At 42.6% G+C, this 22,576-nt stretch overlaps 1 protein-coding gene across 2 annotated transcripts in view; it reads right to left on the reverse strand.

Annotated features, from left to right (window-relative positions):
* Positions 1-3,781: 3,781 nt before the first annotated feature.
* Positions 3,782-22,576, reverse strand: part of SLC44A3 (solute carrier family 44 member 3) — a 166,657-nt gene continuing 147,862 nt past the window's right edge. Inside the window, exons 12-14 of one of the 2 annotated variants that reach the window (XM_088446818.1) lie at positions 7,147-7,284; positions 5,237-5,473; positions 3,782-4,767 (exon numbers count right to left, since the gene is read on the reverse strand). In XM_088446818.1, coding sequence (XP_088302944.1) covers positions 4,663-4,767; positions 5,237-5,473; positions 7,147-7,284 — 480 coding nt within the window. In that variant the 3' untranslated portion in view covers positions 3,782-4,662. The remainder of the gene's footprint in view (positions 4,768-5,236; positions 5,474-7,146; positions 7,285-22,576) is intronic. The other variant, XM_088446817.1, reaches the window with a different exon arrangement.

The raw sequence follows: 22,576 nt of genomic DNA on the forward strand, positions 1-22,576 counted from the left end.
GAGCTGTATAAAAAGGACCAGTTCCATACTCTGTATGAAATACCGCCGGCCGCAGGGTTTGATTCCCTATGGTAAGTATAAACTAACCCTAACCTCCCCCCCAAGTGCCTAACCCTACCCCCCCTTTCCCTGCTGCCTAAACTTAAGTCCCCCCCCCCCCCATGGTGCTTAATCCTAACCGTTGCGGGAGGGAGTGGGGGGCTTTGGGTGCCTAACCCTAAGTCCCCCGCGGGAGACCTAAACCTAACCCTCCCTCCACCCGCGGCTGTCCGCTCGCGGCCTCCAACGTCGGGGATATGTCAGGCGTCTACACTGGTAATCTATATAAAATACTTTAACTAACATGCAAGGCTGTAAACAACACTACACCAACATCCATCTCTACACTTTTCTCAAAATATCCACCAGCTTGTCCCCTCTGCTTTGCCAAAGATCTGCATTTCTCATACATATGCATTACCTGTTCCCATTCACAATTACAGGATATTTTTTGGACTGCACTCACTCAATTGAATATCCTCCCATGGACAACAAGACTTTATTCTAGTCTCCAAACCTTCAAGCATTCCCTGAAAACTTACTTCTTCTGGCAGCTTGTCAAATAAAAAAAAAAAACACCCACATAACCACTGTAAGTTGTAGGAACCTTTGCAATCGAGCTGGCCCATTTTCAAAATGTAGCAATTATCCTCATGTGTCAAATTCCTATTTCCCTATAGATGGTAAGCTTGCAAGCTGGGCCATCCTACCTCTTTGTCTACCTATTGTTCCCCAGTCTTGTCTTATTACTGTTTTAATCCCAATTGTAAAGCGCAAAATTCGCTATACATGCTAATAAATTAGCATGTATAGCTTAAACCAGTGGGTCCCACTTTTTTTTTTACTTCATGGCACCCTTAATGTCTCATCAGTTTTTTGTGGCACCCTTAGGCCAAAAGAAAATACCTAACTTTATATCCAAACAACTAAGTAGCCATTATTAGGAATGACAGAAATAAATAAATTGAAAAACAAAAAGAGGCAATACTGCTATTTGAGAAAACAACAAGTCACAAAGGAGCGCTGATGTGTGTGTATATACAGTCGGGTGCATAAAAATTGGGACATTGACAGAATTTTCATATTTTGGGCTCTATTCACCACCACAATGGCTTTGAAATGAAACAAACAAGATGTGCTTTAACTGCAGACTTTCAGATTTAATTTGAGGGTAATTACATCCAAATCAGGTGAATGGTGTAGGAATTACAACGGTTTCTATATGTGCCTCCCACTTTTTAAGGGGCCAAAGGTAATGGAACTATCAAAAGGCTATTTCATGGACAGGTGTGGACTATTCACTCGTAATTTCATTATCAATTAAGCAGGTAAAAGGTCTGGAGTTGATTCTAGGTGTGACATTTGCATTTGGAATCGGTTGCTGTCGACTCTCAATATGAGATCCAAAGAGCTGTCACTATCAGTGAAGCAAGCCATCATTAGGCTGAAAAATCAAAACAAACCCATCAGAAAGATAGCAAAAACATTAGGTGCGGCCAAATCAACTGTTTGGAACATTCTTAAAAAGAAAGAACGCACCGGAGAGCTCAGCAGCACCAAAAGACCCGGAAGACCACGGAAAACAACTGTGGTGGATGACAGAAGAATTATATCGCTGGTGAAGAAAAACCCCTTCACAACAGTTGGCCAAATCAAGAACACTCTCCAGGAGGTAGGTGTTTGTGTCAAAGTCAACAATCAAGAGAAGGCTTCACAAGAGTGAATATAGAGGGTTCACCACAAGATGTAAACCATTGGTGAGCCATAAAAACAGGAAGACCAGATTAGAGTTTGCCAAACAACATTTAAAAAAGCCATTACAGTTCTGGAACAACATCCTATGGACAGATGAGACAAGTGATGGGAAGAGAAGAGTATGGAGAAGGAAAGGAACTGCTCATGATCCAAAACATACCACCTCATCAGTGAAGCATGGTGGTGGTAGTGTCATGGCGTAGGCATGTATGGCTGCCAATGGAACTGGTTCCCTTGTATTTATTGCTTATGTGACTGCTGACAAAAGCAGCAGAATGAATTCTGAAGTGTTTCGGGCAATATTATATGCTCATATTCAGTCAAAAGCTTCAGAACTCATTGGACAGCGCTTCACAGTGCAGATGGACAATGACCCGAAGCATACTGCAAAAGCAACCAAAGAGTTTTTTAAGGCTAAAAAGTGGAATGTTATGCAATGGCCAAGTCAATCCCCTGACCTGAATCCGAGTGAGCATGCATTTCACTGATGAATACAAAACTGAAGGGAAAATGCCTCAAGAACAAGCAGGAACTGAAGACATTTGCAGTAGAGGCCTGGCAGAGCATCACCAGGGATTAAACCCAGTTTCTGGTGATGTCTATGCGTTCCAGACTTCAGGCTGTAATTGCCTGCAAAGTATTTGCAACAAAGTATTAAAAAGTGAAAGTTAGATTTAGGATTGTTTAGTTTGTCCCATTACTTTTGGCCCCTTTAAAAATTGGGAGGCACATATAGAAACCGTTGTAATTCCTACACCGTTCACCTGATTTGGATGTAATTACCCTCAAATTAAATCTGAAAGTCTGTAGATAAAGCACATCTTGTTTGTTTCATTTCAAAGCCATTGTGGTGGTGAATAGAGGCCAAAATATGAAAATTCTGTCAATGTTACAATATTTATGCACTTGACTGTGTGTGTGTGTGTGTGTGTGTGTGTGTGTGTGTGTGTGTGTGTGTGTGTGTGTATATGTATGTATATATATATATATATATATATATATATATATTAACCTCTGAATGGTTTTCCTTCAAAATACTAGGTATGGCGATGTCAAAATCTTTAGATGTTTGCAGATAACAGAGAAAAGTGATTTTTCTCTATATTATCTGCTTTCATACATACTGAAGTTGGTGTAAGTGTCAAATAGTGCTGGTTATAGTGTATTTGGCACTTACCACTTCTTCTTACATTTCCCCCACTGTAACTGATTATATTTAGCACTGGTGTTGGATGGAACGTAGTATTGGGGACTATGGTAATGATGTTATTACATTGTTATAGATATTTTAACTGAAGATAAAGTGCATAAGAATAAAATATGTAAGTCCTATGCACTTTATTATTTTAAAAATCTATAACCATGTAATAATAACTTTACCATGGTCTGCAATACACCCACCCCACCGCTAAATCTACAGCTTATTTACCAATCAAAAATGTAATGATTAAAAAAAAAATAGGGGTAAAATAAATATTAAATTACATATATTAAATTTTAATTAATATTAACTACACTACATCAAACCTTCAAACACTGCCACTAACCTTGGGACAGGAGAGTCTGGGAGTCAATGGGTATATACTGTAAGTGCAGCTTTTTTTTTTTTTTTTTTTTTTCAGAAGTGGAGATGTTGCCCCTAGCACCATAACCATTCAGATTCTAGCCCTTATCTTCTATAAGGTGCTAGATGGATGTTATGGTGAATCTGATTGGTTGCTATGGGAAAAAGCTGCACTTTTGTAAATATACCCCACACTGAGGTACAGCATGCAGGAGAAGAAGAGTCCGGGAAGAGCAGGAGGGGGTGTTGTGAAGTGGGGCTACGCTGCTCTGATTGTGACAAGCAGTGAGAGCCAGCAGCACAGCATGGGGCCAGCTGTGTAAATGGCAGCTGGCTGCTTAACTAGCTTACTTGCTGTGAAAGCATCCACCCGCGGGACCCATGGGAGCCACAGCGCACACTTTGGGAACCGCTGCCTTAAACGCACTCATCCATGGAGGACTAAACCAATGAGAAAAATCCAGGTAAGCGGTGTCTTGTTGGCAATCCCTCTGTACATCTTTCTCTGATGATGAAACAAGTATATACACCATTTTACTGCTAGAAGTTTTTTTTTTTAAAAATGGACCACATTAATTTTTATTATTTGAAGCTGAAATCTTTACTATATTGTAGAAAATGCAAATAGCAATACTGCCAGGTGTGTATAATAATTCATAATTAATAAAACCCCATAATCACTAGGTGAAACCAGCGGTGGAGCAGTGTTCACCGATGCTCTGTGGTGCCAACCCCCCACCAAACCTGTGATGTAATTTGAGGGGGCATAATGGGGCTGGCTACACTACAGGCCACGGGGTTCCGTTCCAAACACCCTGCTAGCCAGATGCAGGGGCCGTGGGCGATGGCACTGGGTGAAACAATTAAATTTCAGCCTATACAGTTGGCACAACTAAAGACTCAAGAAAATGAATTGCATTAAAAGTGAAATAGCTGTTTACCTATTGTGTATGAGAGCTGAAGCTCTTGTATAATAAAATATTGCTGTAAATAAAAAATATATATCTCTCTTTAGAAAGCTCACTCTGTAATACAGTTCCTGGTGAGGATTGCCCACCGCGCAGTACGAAGTGGTCTGAAACACACCCAGGATGGAGTCCTTCAATCTTAGGCTCTGTACCATCAGAACATGTTGTACAAATCCATCCATGGATCCAGTAAACCATGTCCTGTGAGCAGTAACTTCCGCATCAATTCATTGTACTGTTTGTTGAGCCATTGTGCTGCTCACACATATTTACGCGTCCAATGCTCTTATTCATGTTAATGCTTTAGTTACAGACAGCAGATGCCATGGTATGTGTTCAGTCAGCCCTCGCAATTGGACGAAGTTCTGTCCCCTCTTCTCCATTCGGCAGTGGTCCGTTCTTTAACATCTCTGGATCACTGCTGTTTTGATGTATTAATGCCTGTAAGAAACATATTCATATTTTTAGCTACGTGCTACATACGTTGTGTTCTCAATAAACATTTTTCTTCTGAAACCAGATCCAATGTAATTGCGGCATGAGAACTGCTCAGAATAGATGTGAATTATGTTATACAGCTGGAATTGTTTGTTTTACAGTATGATTCAACTCAAATAAATATTTCCATTGGCTACAAAACGGATAGGAGGGGAGACAACCCCCCTAAAAATCAATAAAATAAATAAACTGCCGATCACTAATGATTTTTTTTTTTTTTTTTAGATTTCAACAATTACTTGTGAATTCAATAAATATAGTTAGACTTTTCCATGGAACACTTTTACAAATGTTTGCTCAGGCAGCGGACTAGTTTCCATAAATACAAAGCCCCCCCCCTTACAGTGGTAAAGAAATAAGCAGTGTGTCATATGTATAATAAACATATAGCATTTTGACTATCATTACTCACCATGAGATCTTGGTCCATGAAATACGGTTTCTCAGAAGAGCCATCATTGGTCTCAATGTCTATTGTGTAGCACAGGAGCAGACTGTGCACAACGCTTTCAAACAAAGACAAGAAGCTGTGGGCAACCAAAAAAGCAAAGCAAGCAACCAGGAGCAATGGCACGGCCCACACGTGTAATTCACGGTGATAGTTAAAAGCCATAAGTCCTCCGAATACTGTAAAACACACAACAAAAACCTAGAAAGACAAGAGACAGTATAAAAGAAACAAAGAAAAAAAGGTTATGTCATATGAGGTATTCTACGCAAGTGGTGGAATTTGAAAACACAGTACTTAAAAATATAATGGGAATTTTCCGTTGGAAATAAAAGAAACCTATTGCACATAGGCCCTGATTCAGAGCCGGACGCTCTGACCAGAGCGCTCGCTCTGAATCAGGGCCCTCCTCCATTAATATGGAGTGTCCTCCTGGACGCTCGTATAGCTGTGGGTCATCACCCACAGCATATACGAGCGTGCAACAAGATGGTCGCGATGGTCTTGACCATCGCGACCATCGGACTTGCGAGTGAAACCCTGTGGTCGGGTTTCTCAACCGCAAGGCCAGGAGTGATTTTGGCTCTATCAGAGCCAAAATCATTCCCACTGACATCACTAGTGATGTCAGTGGGGCCGGCTTCAGACGGCAGGCGTTCCCATAGGAACGCCTCCGTCTGGCAGGCACGCCCACCAAAGGGGGCGTGCTGTCAATCAACATCGACAGCACGCCCCCTTTGGTGCGAGACCCGGAGCGATGGAAAGTCCTTTGCTCGCCGGGTCTCGCGCATGCGCACGGCGGAGCTCCCTCCGTCGTGCGCATGCGCAGTGGGGACCATCGACCCACTTGAGAGTGTACTGCCGCTCGCGAGTGGGTCTGAATGACCCCCATAGTTTTTGTGGCTCTAACCTATACCCCTTTTACACCGGCGCTAAAACCCGGGTTTTTGAAGGGTTAACCCGGGCAGCTCCCTGGTGTAAAAGGGCAGAGGGTTGGATCGCCGGGTCGAGTGACCCGGCAATCCAACCCAGGTAACTAGCAGGGTTTAACACGGGCGTAGCCCGTGAAACCCTGCTATGGGAACAGCGCACTCCGGGTCACGAAGACCTGGAGTGCGCTGCTAGCCGGCCGATTGGTCCGGCTTCAGTGGCGCTTGGAGATGATGTCATCTCCAAGCGTCCACTTTCACTCCGCTAAAGCCGGGTCTATGCAGACTCGACTGCGGTGTGAGCGGCGCTGACTCGGGAATATCCTGAGTCAGCGCCGGCAAAATTCCGGGTCTGATCCGGATAGGAACTTTGTTCCAACTCCGGGTCAGACCCGGAATTTAGGTGGAAAAGGGGTATAAATCACACATGTTGGACATAAGTCGTGATGGAAAACATGGCAATACAAAGGACTGTCCTAAAGTTTATTGGTAACTCCTGTTTTATATGTACCATTGAGATAATATACTCTGTATATATTCAATAATTTTTAAAGAGAACAAGGAGATTTCTCAGCAGAGATACTCAAACATCTATGAAATAGATAATGGATATTGTCTTGTGAATTCATATGTGACCCAAGCAAGTCGATTCCCAATACAAGGACAATATATGAATTAATAATAAATTATTTAATCTACAGCTGCTATCAACGTATAGGTGTAAGCTCTGAAACCTATATAAAAACAAAAGATAGGCAAATGGTAGACAGCGCTATCGGATCAGGAATAATTTAATATAGAACATATAGATGGAAATAATTAAATATTGCACAAATTACATAATATAAAAAAACCAAAATATAAACGTAAAAATATATCATCAATTAAAAATCATATGTGACCCACACTGAGAGGACAGTGATCCTCTGAGAGACAATACATTACCTTTCCTAGAAAAATCAGGAATACTCCAGAACACTTCAGTAATGTGATACAAGGAGGGTTCTTCACCAAGAGACTGTAGGCTTCCCGTGCAGATGTGCATAACGTTGTTCCATTAATTACTGTCGCAGTGTAAGCATTCTAGAAGTGGGAGAGATCAAATGGGATTTGGGATAAGTGATTCTTTTCTCAAACAGTGAATATAAACATACCAGCTCTGTTTGTGTAACCCCTGTCTGGTCTCTGTGTGCCATATTTATATGCCATATAATTCCTAGCACTAACCCTCATTTAGTTTCTATTTAACTTGCTCAGTTTTAAGGACTGTAGTTTACATTGTGTTACTGGGAGAAACACAAATGGTACTTCGTTCTGTGCAAAGGTGAATGGATGCTGTACAGACTAGCTAAGCTAGAAATGCTACATTATTATACCATTATCATTTGAACTCAAACAACAGAATTAAGTTGAACATTTTATTTACTGGTTAAATGTAAAAGCATCAAATAATATTTAGTCCAGGTGTAAATATGCACCTTTGGCTGGATTTGCTACCACCACTGCATAAGCCCTACAGTGCACACACCGATACACTGGTGCCAGTACGGGCAATGCGGGAGCATAACTGGGTGGTAACAGGGCATTTCCAAATAGGCAAAGTCGCACCTACACATATTTGCACCTGTACTCAGACGGATCTTCTGTACTGTGGGTAGAGTTGGTGCAAGTGCGAGTGACGGCTATGATCATATTACAGATAGAGGTGGTCTGACTGCAAAGATGTGTATAGCTCTGCAAACATACATTTATTTTGATGCACACGGGCCCAATTCAAAGATGGACGTAATTCCTTTGTTTATGCTTTGAGCGATTATTGGCAAGCTGCGCATGCGTCAAGTTTCATCTTGTTGTCGCTTGCAGTGAGGATTTATTGGCAAAGTAATTGACAGGCAAGGACCTTTATGTGGGCGGCAACGGGGATGTGGCGAATCAAACGCAGGCGTGCCGTGACCTTTTTAGAGGCGTGTCTCAGCCTACGTCTGCAATCCCCCCCCACCCCCCCCTCCGGCATCTCAGTGGCCATTTTGCGTGACCATATGGTTACTTAGAAGTCCGATATTTGGCTGATCTGCATACGGGCTGCATCTATGTAAGCAGTCACCCAGATTTGCAAAGCTGCCGGTGGGCGTCTCCATACAAATCCCGGCAGCTGCGACATTAACATGTTTTCACACAGCTGGCGAGTACAAATTTGAATCTGTTTGGGCATCAGCTTTCCACTCTGAATGTTAGATCGTTAGATTGTTCTTCTGGTGGCTGCATTGAACACACAGTCCTCATAAACATAGCATTATAAGAGAAAACAACTACTAGTACGTGTTGGTTTAAAGGAAAATCATCTAAAAAATGTTCAGTACGATGTTAAATAAATCTTTAATGTAAGATTTCACATAGAAAGTGTGTGTACAATATAAAGATTATGATCCCCTGTATGAAATATAAACATTTATCTTTAATGAAAACAATCATCCCAATTCTCAGAAAACAAAATATGCAGTTTTAAAACTGTTGATTTGGATCTAGCAGAATGGTAATAGCAAAGGTCAGCGCGGGACCATGGGAAAAAATGTTTCGTAGTAATATTTAATATTACATACGTCTCACTAGCATTTTCAGTTGTTAACAAATTCAAGACAGCAGAATTGTAGTGTTTATAAATATTTATTGTCACCGTTTTCTAAATGCTCGGGGTATTGGGAGGATCACAGGCCAGTAAACAGGATTTCAAACTACGTGGAAGAAGTCAGTTGAAAGGACATGAGTTCCTGTCTAGGAACAGATCATCAGACATCACAAGGTGTATCCAAATGTTTATCTTGTAATTTGTTTACATACATCAGTGACAGGTCCTCATTGTTTAGGACAGGCTTTTCTAGTTTGCATGGGAGAGGGGCAGATAGAAAGCAAGCTAATGGCTAGCCTGCCAAGTAATCGCTCTGTCCTTCCCCTGTGTGCTCCACCAGGCCAGCACTACTCAGTGTAGCAGCGGGTGCAGTGGACATGACTAGCATGCTAGCTGGGTTGAGTAGCACACTGAGCAGCCTGATTAGCTTTCAAAGTTCCCAAGCTCCTCTCCAATGCACCCCATAATATATATTATAAGGATATTTATATCCAGAAAGGCTATAAACAGAGCTCCTGTACATAAGTCATAGCAATCCAAGATGAATATAGAGGGCACTATTCTTTATAATACACTTGATATCCTAATAAACATACAAGTGATAACATCAGAGCTCAGCAGTTATAAGTAATGACATCAGAACTTATTTATACAGATATTACTTACAGCACATAGAGAAATCTGATCATATCACAATATTGCATTCACACTTTTGGTAAAAGGAAAACACAGGTGGCGCTGCTATATGTGCAAAAAAGAACATAAGATATTCAATCACTATTGAATATAAATGTAATTATAATAAAATGTATAAAATAACATGTATTAAATACAGTAGTACACACCAGACATACAAATAGATCTAGGATAAGATATATTCATTAAACTTAGAATTGTCAAGTCCCTTTTTATGATAGATGTTGCCAGATAACGTCTGATGAAGGTATGCAGTAGGGAAGTCGGCGGACGTAATCCCGACAGACGGCTTCCCGACTGCTTTATCCCAGCGAGGGTTAAATGCCAGGCATCTAAATCTAGACGCCTGTCATTTTATCGACGCCGGGAGACCGGCGCCCACCATCCCGACCGAAGTGATGCAGGGGGGGTTATGTTTAGGGCTCCCGGGGGGGACTTAGGGTTAAGCACCCCCCCGCGAGGTTAGGCTAAGGGAAGGGAGGGTTATAGTTAGGCACCCACGGGGGGGACTTAGGGTTATGCACCCTCCTGGGGGACTTAGGGAAGGGGGGGTTAGGCACTTAGAGGTTAGGCACTTAGAGGGGGGATTAGGGTTAGTCACTGGGAGGAAGGTTAGGGATAGGCACCCCTAAGGAGGGTTAGGATTAGGGGGGGAGGTTAGGTTAGTAAATACTTACCATGGGACGATCGGGATCTTCAGCCATGTCGGCCAGCCGCTGTCGGGATTTGCGTCCGGCGGTAATTCATACCAATTCCCTGATGAACAAGTCAGTGTTAACCACAGCTCTCAGATATGTTTTCAATGTATTCAATCACAGCAATAGATGGTGTATACCGTGGAGACTCTAATACCCCTTTTACACCAACCTGAAAAACTGGGTTGCTGCACGTGAATGCGCATCAACCCGGGATTTTTGTCGGTGTAAATGGATCCACCTTGGTCCAGAGCCCTGGGGATCCAACTCGGGTAGTTTGCAGGGTTGACCATAGGTCATTCCCGTGTCACGATGACCTGGATCATGCTGCATGCCACCTGATTGGTCGGCTTCAGTGGCGCTTGGAGATGATATCATCTCCAAGCGTCCACTGCAATCAGCACCCCACTCGCCTTCCCTGCCTCTGGACTGCTGTGCAGTAAGGTAAGAGGGTTGGGGAGGGGGAGGGAGACCACACCAGTGCTGACAGCTAATTACAGCCCGATCTTCTACAGCGCAGACACCAGGAGGTGTTAGCACCACACAGGAACCCTGGCGGGGGCTACCATAAGTGTCGGCATCATTGGTCCCGGTGGGTTCTCGCTTCAGGTCACCCTCCACTCATGACCTACTCAAGTTTCCTCACGGTAACTATACTATAGTTTACTATAGATTACTGCTGCTATTTAGCAAACACTACCTGGAGTGTATTATTTACAGTGTAGAGACTGGTGAGGACTGCACCGAGAGTCTCCACGGTATACATATTCTATTGCTGCTGTTTAACTGTGTAGAGACTGATGAGGACTACACTTAGGGGCATATTTAATTAGCCGCAGGGTTGTCCTCGCGACTAATTGCCGTGCCGGTCTTATTCAGTTGCCGGGGATTCCTCAGTCCCCGCAGTCGGACTTTACCTCGCAGCTCCTGGAGGTGTGAGGTAAAATCCTCGTTAATACAATCAAATCAGCCTCGTGCATGGGGAAAAAAACACATTGATTCTGCGTAAACTGTGAAATCAATGTGTTTACGCGCATGAGTCCCGAATTTACGGCGCGGGGAAAAGGCTATTTAATTGAATAGCTTTTCCCCACGTCGTGGGGATTTAGGACGGCAAGTAGTTGCGGGGACAACCCCGCGCCTAATTGAATATGCCCCTTAGAGTCTCCACGGTATACACTATCTATTGCCGTGATTGAATACATTGAAACCATATCTGAGAACTGTGGTTAACACTGACCTGTTGATCAGACGTTATTGTCTGGCAACAGTGTTTCTTAAAAAGAGACTTGACAATTCTATCTGGCAACAGTGTTCCCAAAAGTATTATCTACCACTCACCTGTATAGTGTAATTACTATATCTTATCCTAGATCTATTTTTATGTCTGGTGTGTACTACTGTATTTAATACATGTTATTTTATATACTCCCGGGAGCATTTATTTTGTACATTTTATTATAATTACATTTATATTTAGTAATTGAATATCTTATGTTCTGAATTGCACGTATAGCAGTGCCACCTGTGTTTTCCATTTCTCTCTGATTGCATTGAGGATTGGCACTCCTCTTTTCAGGAAGGGAGCTGCTCATATTTGTGTATACTAACTATCGCTACCTAGTGCCAGGATTCTATATCCTTATACACTTTTGGTAAAAATGATTTCTATGCAACCTAATCATGAAATAGCAGAAGGTAAACTTGAAGAGACAGCGACTGGATACATGACAGCAAGCCCAGAGATAGCAGACAAGCCTCAGTTTGCTTTTAACTTGCACAGAGGGAAACCATATACTATGCCTGACATACACATTCCCTTGCCCTAGCCACACTAGCAAACAACATTTTTGAGGTTACAGTTCCTTTAAAATTAAATATTAACCCGAGACTAATGGAATCGTGTCCAGAGATTCCAGAATATCAGTGGAAATAGTAGAAAAACTGATTAAAAGATAAGTTAATTTAAATGTTGCAAGGTTAAAGCTGGGTACACACCAGCAGAGCCGTAACTAGACTTTTTGGTGCCCTGTGCCAGAAAGAGCATTGGCGCCCCCCTCATTTTTCAAAGGGACATAATGCACCCAGAAAAGGGCCATGGCTTTATGGGGAAGGGCCAGGGAAGAGATAGGAGAGGCCAGGAGATGCTGGGGATGAAATAAGAGGAAGCTACAAGCAAGAATGATAATAAACAGAAATCTGAGAGGCCCAAACAGCGCCCCCTGACCTGTGGTGCCCTATGCGATGGCACCGGCCACACTAGCTAGCTACGGCCCTGCACACCAGGATGACGGGTCGGCCTATCTGACAATTGGTAAGTGCGTACAACTAGGCGGGCAATTACATGTGCCGCCGCAGTTGAGCTGTCAGACACCAGCAGCCTCTGCAACAAGTGTACGGGGGGTCGTCTGTCCGCCCGTACACACAGCACGATGCAACAACATATCTGCAGATATACTGGGCATCGGCTTTGCTGTACAGCCGTCGCAATATGTCTGTGAATAACATATCGTCTGTACACGCTGACCGACACACGCATGATATATTGGCCGTTTAATTGAACGGCCAATGTATCGCCAGTGTATGCCCAGCATAAGGCATTCACATAGTGAGAGATAAGAAAGAGTGACTTTTGTTCCCTAGGGGCCCATTTATCAATATCTGTGGCTTACACCCAATTTCTGGGGGTAACTGCAAATATTTAGCAACCCCGAATGTATGACAGAGGGACTGCAGTAGATACCTCAGATACCTGTTGCGATACCTCTGGCAGCTGCATTCCCCTTAGGTTTCTATGGGGGAGGCAATGCTGCCATATTTCCCACTGAAGGTGGCAGTAGCCCGCTGAAGCCTATGGGCTACACATCACAAAAGCACCTAGGGAGGGTTCACCCTCCCATAGCAATGGCCATGGCGCATATGTGCTCAGTAGGCCGCACATGCGCTAGAGTCCCGGCACCGGAGTGAAGGGAACACTTACGCTGTCACTTTACTGCCATCACATTGCAGGGACAGGTTCACGGCCTGATTCAGCAAGGAACGCAATTGCAAAGCTGCATGCAGGCTATAGATATATGATGTATGCACGCAGGCTATAGATATATGATGTATGCACGCAGGCTATAGATAGATGATGTATGCACGCAGGCAGCTTTGCAATTGCGATCCTTGCAGATATGGTAACAACGCATCATGCCCCCTGTGCATTACTTATCCGAGCTGCGTTGTCTAACGCAGGATCGGATACTCTGCGGACCATTAGCCGCCTGCCGCCTGCTGCAGATTAGAGTAAGAGGTCAGGAAATCTCCGTCAGCCGACGGAAATTCTGGCCTCTTCCCTCCCCCCATAACAGTAGCGACACACCTCCGTTTCCGGAACGGAGGCCATCACCGCCCCCACCCCGTCCACAAATGCCAATCACTGACAGTCTGCTGACCGTCTCCCTGCGGCCTCGCACATGCTCAGAACGGGTCTGGTGTCTGCGCATATTCCCGAACTAGCGTGCACTGATGAATTAGGCCCTCAGTGCGGGCCATCTCCTCTCTCCGACGGCGCTGCGGTGCACCAGGTGCAGTAGATTCTGGCACAGTGGCAGAATCTACTGCCCATGCGCGGGTCTGCGGGAAAATGTCACCTGCGCCGTTTTCCTGGGGACAGCAGTACTATGCGTGAGTCACCGGGATAATGGCCAGCATTTACCCAGTGATTTTTGCAGCTCTACAGAGCAGCACTACGGGCAGGTAAGTATAAGACTAATGGGTGCAGGGTGTGCGGTGTGGGCACAGCCTGCACCCATTATAGATACTCCCCTGGACGGGCTCCTTTTCGGATACAGGTGCTTTTTGTTATATCTGGGTGGTATGTTTGTATCCTGCAATCCGATCATGGGTGCTAATATCATGCCCAGATCGCATTGCAAATGCGATCATTAATAAATGGGCCCCCTAGACTTGTTACACCTCACCCTTTCCTTTATATAATCATGGGGGATGTCAGTTGGTCCAACCCATGTGGCAGCATCCCAGACACCAGAGCCTCTGTTCTGTTATTGGGGCAGGGGAGCTGCGATGTAGGAAGGCAGCTTATACCGCATGATACAAAACACCTCTTGAGCAGAACCCCAGAACAAGGTTATGATGTGCCCAGAAAACAATATCTTTATTTCAGGACAATGTAAACAAGGACAAGTAATGTTGCAAACAACATAAAAAAATTATAAAAATGATCAAACCTGTAAACAAATTTGTATTGCTTCTATATTGTCTTCATTTTTGGAGTTTGTCAGATGGTATCAGGGTGAAATGGGAAAGGTTGGGAAATTGGAAAAAATAAGGATATGGGAAAGAGGTCGGAGGGAGGATGGAAAGGGAAAGGAAGTGACACACAAATTGGATTAATAGATAATATACAGTTTATTCTGCTAACAATATTAAGGTAATTGGGCCTGATTCAGCAATGATTGCAACTGCAATTGCACGCGCTTTCGGCCTGATTGTTGCGTTCTGCGCGTGCGTATGAATCGCAGTGCACGAAACATCCACTGCGATCGCAGTGACTACGCAGACCCATTGCATCGAGTGATTGACAGCAAGTACGTTTGTTGGTGGTGACAGTGTGGTGGTTGGCGAAATGCAGATGTGCCAGTGCGTTTGAACGCCATTGCAGGGGAGTGCATAAATTATCCACTGCGATGCCATAAGGACATTGGGCTTTCACTGGGTGCATTGAGGTCAGACCTTGTGCAAGTATGCGTAAGGCTTTGATGGTACTCGATGTTATCGATGGTTTCACAGTCTTGCTAAGTATTACGGATGTGTGTAAGGTAAAGTGGGCGTCCATATGTTGTTCTGCGACGGCATAGCGATCGCAATGGATTAGCATATCATCGCAGTGAGACTGCGTGCGTAATCGCAGCCGCGATCACAGTTGAAATGGGAGCGAGCAGGAGCTTCATGAATTGAGGGCCTGATTCAGTCGATGGTGGCCCAGTGCGCATGACGGAGCCGGCTCTGTCGCACGCATGCGCGAGACCCGGTTAGCGACAGGCAAACCGTCGCTCCGGGTCTCGTACCAAAGGGGGCGTGCTGTCGATGTTGAGTGACAGCACGCCCCCTGTGGTGGGTGGGCCAGGGGAGTGGCTGCCCAAACGGAGGCGTTCCCATGTGAACGTCTCCATTTGGGGCCGGTCCCACTGACATCACGAGTGATGTCAGTGGGAGAGATTTTGGCTCTGTTTGAGCCGAAATCTCTCTGGGGCTTGCGGCAACGAGACGCTACCACAAGGGTCTCGTCGCAAGCCCGATGGTCGCGATGGTCTTGACCATCGCGACCATCTTCCTGCCCGCTCGCTATAGCTGTGGGTGGTCACCCACAGCTATGCGAGCGGCCAGGAGGCCGCTCTAAATAAAAAATAGCCCGGCCCTGATGCAGAGCGAGCGCTCTGTCAGGGCGCCCGGCTCTGAATCAGGCCCTGAGTTCAGACAAAAAGCAACATAACTGCCCCTGTTTGAGGATCTGTGAATCACAACACTGTACAGCTGGGGGAGAGGGCAAAGGTGAGGTGAGTATGTCCCAAGGGCTATTCTGACCTCTGGTGGGGGTAGGGGGGATTCAAATCTAAACTTACATACATAAATATATAAATAATTAACAGAAATGAAAAACATAAACTAAAGTAGAAAGCCTCAAATCCACGCACTAATTTCTAGCCTTTTTATATTTTCCCAAATTAAAAATAAAAAACATTTAATAGGTATCAAAATAAAAAGGGAGAAATATACAGAACATTTAAGCGCACATTATGAGCATAATGATGGAAAATGTATTTTTTAATAACTTAAAACTCAACAAATATTAAGAGACTATTTATAAATTGCACCAAAACAGTCCAATCAAAAAAATTCAATACAATGAACTTTGATACCCTAATAAATAAATATAGCCGTTTAATCAGCACATGCTAAAATATGTGTTATGACATCACAAAACCATTACAGAAAAATAGTGTGTGCAAAATGTAACAGAGATTTGTTTGCCGATCATAATTATTTGACAGCAATATCAACAGGGCATCTTGACAAAAATAGGGCACTACAGAGTTTACCAACTGTCAGCTGTGTTCACTAGAGTGTAAAGGTTACAACACAGATGGTGACAATATCCCTTCTAATGATGCTTTTCATATAAATACCCACAAGCGCCAACACTGGAAACTATATTGTCTACCTTCTATGAATATGGAGCTGGTGAGCCCAGTTATTACATTTGCCAAGATGATCTGTTTACGGAGCTTATAGAGTTATTCATTCCGCACTGATGCTGCCGAAGCAGAAGATCCAGAGTGCACAGAACAGGCAGGAAAGTCTCCTGGGAAAGGCCTGCTAGAGGGAATCTAATCTAATATGCTATGGATATTTATGGAGCTTATTGATCAATAGGCAGGCCTAGGCCTTTCTTATCCTTCCAATAATAAATCTTCTCTGAAACCTAAATGTATGTTACAATTGCTACTAAAATGGAATGGAAGAACAACTTTGGTATGGAGGTCAACTGTGTTACAATAGGCTGACTGTTCTGCTGGAGCTTAGAGTATGAGAACCTGTGTAAATATGCAGACTTGTGATATTCTCTATGAGCAACAAAGGAAAAGGGTCATGAACTTTCTACTACACTTCTTTTAATATTAAGTGTATCATGCAAAGGACTCATGTGATTAGTAGGGAATGAAAGAGTAAAAACAAACAAAGAGTTAAAATAAAATACTTAAACTGTAATTATCATAAACAGTACAAGACCAAGAAGGTTACAAAAAGTTTTAGGAGTCTATTTACTAAGCAGTGTTAGGAGACAGAGTGAAAAGTGATAAGTTGCCAGCCAATCAGCTCCTAACAGCTGGGAGCTGATTGGCTGACACCTTATCACTTTTCACTGTGTCTCCTAACACTGCTTAGTAAATAGACCCCTAAGTCCTAAAACTACATCCCCACCACAAAGGAGAAACAGCATTATTAGCATATTTTAAATATCTCACATAATTTGCTTGAAAGCAATTAGACATACTTACCTACGTTCAACTTGGTTTCTCTCAGGGGTCCAGGTAGGGAGGTAAAGTTGTTAGGTGGTGTGGGAGCTTGATGACCTAGTTTGCCATGAAGGCACAATTCACCACCAGTCAATAAGACCCCAGACCACCAGTCATTTCACCTGGGAAAGTGGGTGGCATTTGGTAGACTGTACTTCTTGTGATTCTGCAAAATGCGTGAGTAGCCCGGACATACTGGGAAAGTAGCTAAGTATGAAATTGGGAAATCCATGTAATAAGTGGAGGAAGGTTTTAAGGTTCATATGAAACCAAAATCCAACGTCCTAGTTTTACTACTGTGCATAATTGCACTAAACCTATATCTACAGTAAAGCATGGTAGTAAAAGCATAATGCTGCTGAGATGCTTTGCTGCTTTAGGGAATAAAAACTTATTAGAACAGAGAACAAAATAGATAGAGCTAGACATAGATAAACTAGGACTGGATATTACTTTTCATATTAATGTAGGACAATTACCTAAGCCATACAGCAAACACTACAGCAACTCACATAAAAAATGAAAAACAGACAAAAACACGCTGTACTGCAGCAGCTCAGTGGAACTACCGATCACAATCCCATTTGTGGAAAGATTTGAACATTTCTATCTACCAAACATGATGGAGAATGAGAAATATTGCAAATATCAATGGTTTGCGGAATGCAAGTTTACAACACTGTGAAAATAAACCTTAAAGCTGTATTTGCAGCTAAATGAGCTTCTATTCATTATTAAAACAAAGGGGTTATCAATTAATGTTCTGTATTCTATGTGTAATAAAAAAAAACATACAGAGTTTTTATTTGACATTACATAGTATTTGGTGTTGATATAATGGTAATGATTCCCAAATAAATTCATTTTGATTGCCTGAGAGAAAAATAGAACATAAAGAGAGAAAATGTTTTATAGCCCCCTAATAAAACACTCCATTATTTTATATATATTTATCCAAATTTTACAGATTGGGTTGTTTTAGGACCATAACAAGAGTGTGACTGGTTCCATAGTCCAGGGCCCAATGCTTTCGAGATGGCATGTTTACTGCTCTGGTGGTGATGGTGCCCATGTAGAAATGAATAGAAAAACTGTAAGCTGGCTCCGCACTAGAGGATACCCTGCCAGGCCGCCTGGTTCCTGGCATGTGGAAAAGGAACACATTAACTGGAGGGAGGGGATGGAAAGATGCACTCATCTAGCTTCTCGGCTGGTGTGCATTCCTTGCAACAAGGCATCCATCATGAAAGAGAAGAAATAGAAAAAAGAACAAGAATCTAGAAGCGGGAAAAAGTAAAAAAGAAAAAAGTGACACGGGGCACTGTGGCATAATATGTTCGGGGAGGGGCACTGTGGCAAATTATGTATGTGGGGAACTGTGTGGCATATTGTGAACGGGGAGGCATGGTGTAGAATAATGTGAACTGCCAGCACTTTGGAGCATAATATGAACTGGGGGAACTGTGTGGCATAATGTGAACTGATGAAACTGTGTGGCATAATGTGAATGGGGGAACTGTGTGGCATAATGTGAAAGGGGGCACGGTGTAGAATAATGTGAACTGGTGGCACTTTGGAGCATAATGTGAACTGGGGGAACTGTGTGGCATAATGTGAACTGATGAAACTGTGTGGCATAATGTGAATGGGGGAACTGTGTGGCATGTGAACTGGGGGAACTGTGTGGCATAATGTGAAAGGGTGGCACGATGTAGAATAATGTGAACTGGTGGCACTTTGGAGCATAATGTGAACTGGGGGAACTGTGTGGCATAATGTGAACTGATGAAACTGTGTGGCATAATGTGAACGGGGCAAAGCTATGTGGCAAATTGTGAACGGGAGCACTGCGTGACAAAATGAAACGAGGAACTGTGCAGCATAATGTGTACTGAGGGCACATTAATTTAAATCATATTGGGTCATATTTATAACGGGTCATTTATTTACAGATTATTCTTTTTTTTTACGGACTGCACAGCTGAAGACACTATTGTATAAAAGTGTTCTGCAAGTGTAGAAGAAGATATTAAGAAGTTAAAGGGGGGCACTGTGGCATATTGTGTATGGTGGGTCCTGCCCTACAGTTTTCATGTTAGGATGGTCAGGAGGAGCGAGTCCTCATTGCTGGTTTACAGGAGGTAAATCAAACCCATGTCTTTTTCAAGCAGGCATCAATGTTCCTGGACCTATCCACATGATATATTCATGATATGCTCTATATTCATTGCTCAGTCTCTGCTGTCTATGTAATGAGGGGGGGGGAGGGGGTTCATATAAGTACCATTACATGTCTTACCTACCCCATATATTTTTAGTCTTGGAAATGTACATATATACAACTAACTTCTGTTCGAATATTGCTTACTATTTAAAAAGTGTTTATTTTTCAGTGTTGGTCATATGCAAAAAAAGGTATGACACACCATCAAGATTAGTTTGTTCATTAGAAATGTGCTAAATTAATTTTGACAGGGGATATTTCTGAATTTGGATATGTGCTCGCAAATTTCAAGTGTTCAGAAATAAATACTGTATTATACACAATTAAACATGTATAAAAGACTATGCATGTGTTTCTGTATCCACGGAATCAGTTAACATACAGATTGATAAAAAGAAACAGGGCCTGATTCAGCAGTGCACGTGAGGAGTTCCAAGCGGCCAATTACATGATTAGCGCTGAATTATGTCATCATAGCCACGCCCCCCACTTTACAATCATGGTAATCAAGTCATTGTATAGTGCGAGTAGGGCCATAATGATGCCATTGTGACATCACTCCCCCACGCAACGACCACTTCTGCTGCACCACACCCCTACATATTGACACAAAATAATGTGTATTATGTGTTATCATTAATTTGATTATATACAGTATATTTACAATATAGAGATTTTGTATAGATTTTTTTTTGTAAATTTAATAAAATTCTAAAACTAGTTGAGCATACCTAATTTAAAGACTATTATATTATAATAATATTTTAATAAACAAGCTGCACCGTTTGTGTCATGCCATAGTATAAAATGGTCTACAATGAAGAAGTTTTTCATCATGAGCCAAACAACAGGAAAAAAATCTAATTGTAAAAAGTGACTCAATGGCACAAATCCTAAGGGCTTACAATGATCTGTCTAATTATGCAGCACATAAATGGCTTAAATTGTGCAAAAAAAACTGGAATTCTCCTCTTTACAACCAAGTAAGCTTAAAACAAGAAGAAAAGTGTGTGTGTCAAATGCCATTCACTGGCAAATGGCCACCAATGCAGGTGCCAAAGCTATTCTTAACGTTTGCCGAAATGGGTCCAACCAGTTTCAGGATAATATATATATTTAATAATATTCATACAGCAGCTTTCCACCCCATAGGGAAGATAAATAAGGACATTAGGCATCGCTGTGATACTCCTTCCATAACAAATGCTTGGCACGTAATAAGTTGTAGGTCTAAGGATATCTTCATAAATGCACTCTATTCATTCTGGTTAATCCTAGTAGCTTGATAATCATAAATACCAGTCTGGTGAGCAGGGGCAGAGTAGAGGAGGGAGCCTGTGTGCAGCCTTCGCGTGATCCCCCTCTCTCTGTGTGTTGCATGCGCCGAGTGGACTGTGGCACTTTGCCAGTCTTTTCTCGGCACATGCCAGATATTCCAGAAAATGGCGCCTTTCCTGGTGATTCCTGAGGTGCTGATGGACAGGTAAGTATCGTCTATGGGTGCAGGGTGTGTAGTGTCTGGACCTAGGAGCCATAAAATTATTGCTGGAAATTGTCAGGTGTTTGTTTCTACAGAATAATTGTACATACTTTAGTCTGGGATGGGTACGGGATGCTGGCGCTCGGGTCCCGTTGTTTAGAATCCCAACGCCAACATCCCGAGTAGGTATGGATACCGACACCTGTTGGTCGGTATCCTAACCCTCCCCCTTTCCCTACCCTAATCTTCCTTCCTCGTGCCTGACCCTAACCACTCCCAGTGCCTTAACCTAACCTCCCCTTCTCCACACCCTAAACCTAACTCTCCCACCTTAGTGCCTAACCCTAACGCTCCCCCTAGTGCCTAACCATAACCCTGCCACTTAGCTTCGGGATTCCTGTTGCCGGCGTCTGCATTCTGAGCATCTTAATCCCCACGGTCGGGTTTATGGCCACATCCCTTTAGTCTTCCCCAGGCAACACAGTACATGAGTGTGATATGACCATATTCTTGTCTATTCTAATAAAGTGTTTTGCAGTTGTGTTTATTTTGTGACTCTGTTATTTGTTTTATCCCATAAGCATTGTGACATTCTATGTTATATTACACCACATATAACAAGGTTCTATATGTCAAATTCACATATCAGACAGACTTCGTTTTCTAAAAAAAAAAAAAAAGACTACCTCAAGGTAGCTAGAAAAATGTATAAAATGTAACATTTATATTAATGAAGAATAAGGGGGACATTTATCAAACCTTGAAAAGAGATAAAGTACTAACCAATCAGCATCTACTTGTAATGTTACAGGCTGTGTTTGGAAAATGTCAGTTAGAAGCTTATTGGTTGGTACTTTATTTCTCTCCAGGCTTGGATAAATCTCCCCCTCAGCTGCATAATGCATAAATACATCACTATCCATATTTGCAGCCAGGGTAGAATAGCTGCAATAGTTTTTAAAAATGATGAAATGCATTAGAAACATTAATATGTTTTCAACCAGAAATTGAGTTAATGCAATAATTTGCACATTGAAGCTCAAGGGACATGAAGGGGTATATTTACTAAAGTGCGGGATTTTAGAATTGGAGATGTTGCTCATAGCAACCAATAAATATACCCCTAAGAGTATTTGCATATGCAAAGTAATTTTTATTTTTGCATTTCTACCAAAGACTGAAATATATATCTAGCTGTTCTAACTTTTAGAGCTCTGCTTATGTATCTGGGTCATAAGAATCCTCACTGACAGAGATAAAAGAGTGGACACCGATCGGGCAGCGGTAAGATCCATTTGTCTACTACTATTTAATCTTTATCACCTGGATAAAGAAGCTACTGTGTTATTGTTTTGGTGAACATTGCGAGAGCACATCTTGCTAACAGATCATCAAAGGATTTTTTTAAGTGGTATTTGATTTTCTATACTATTATTACACAGGACATTTAGCGTTGTTTCCAAACTAAGGATTCTAAAAGTTATTGTATATCTATGAATATCAATTACAACTAAAGGCCCCCATACACGGTGCGATAAATCAGCCAATCCAACGGATTGGTACGATATGGCT

The sequence above is a fragment of the Taudactylus pleione genome, unplaced genomic scaffold (assembly GCF_031769625.1).
Source record: "Taudactylus pleione unplaced genomic scaffold, aTauple2 ptg000406l, whole genome shotgun sequence".
In the NCBI taxonomy this organism is placed as follows: domain Eukaryota; kingdom Metazoa; phylum Chordata; class Amphibia; order Anura; family Myobatrachidae; genus Taudactylus; species Taudactylus pleione.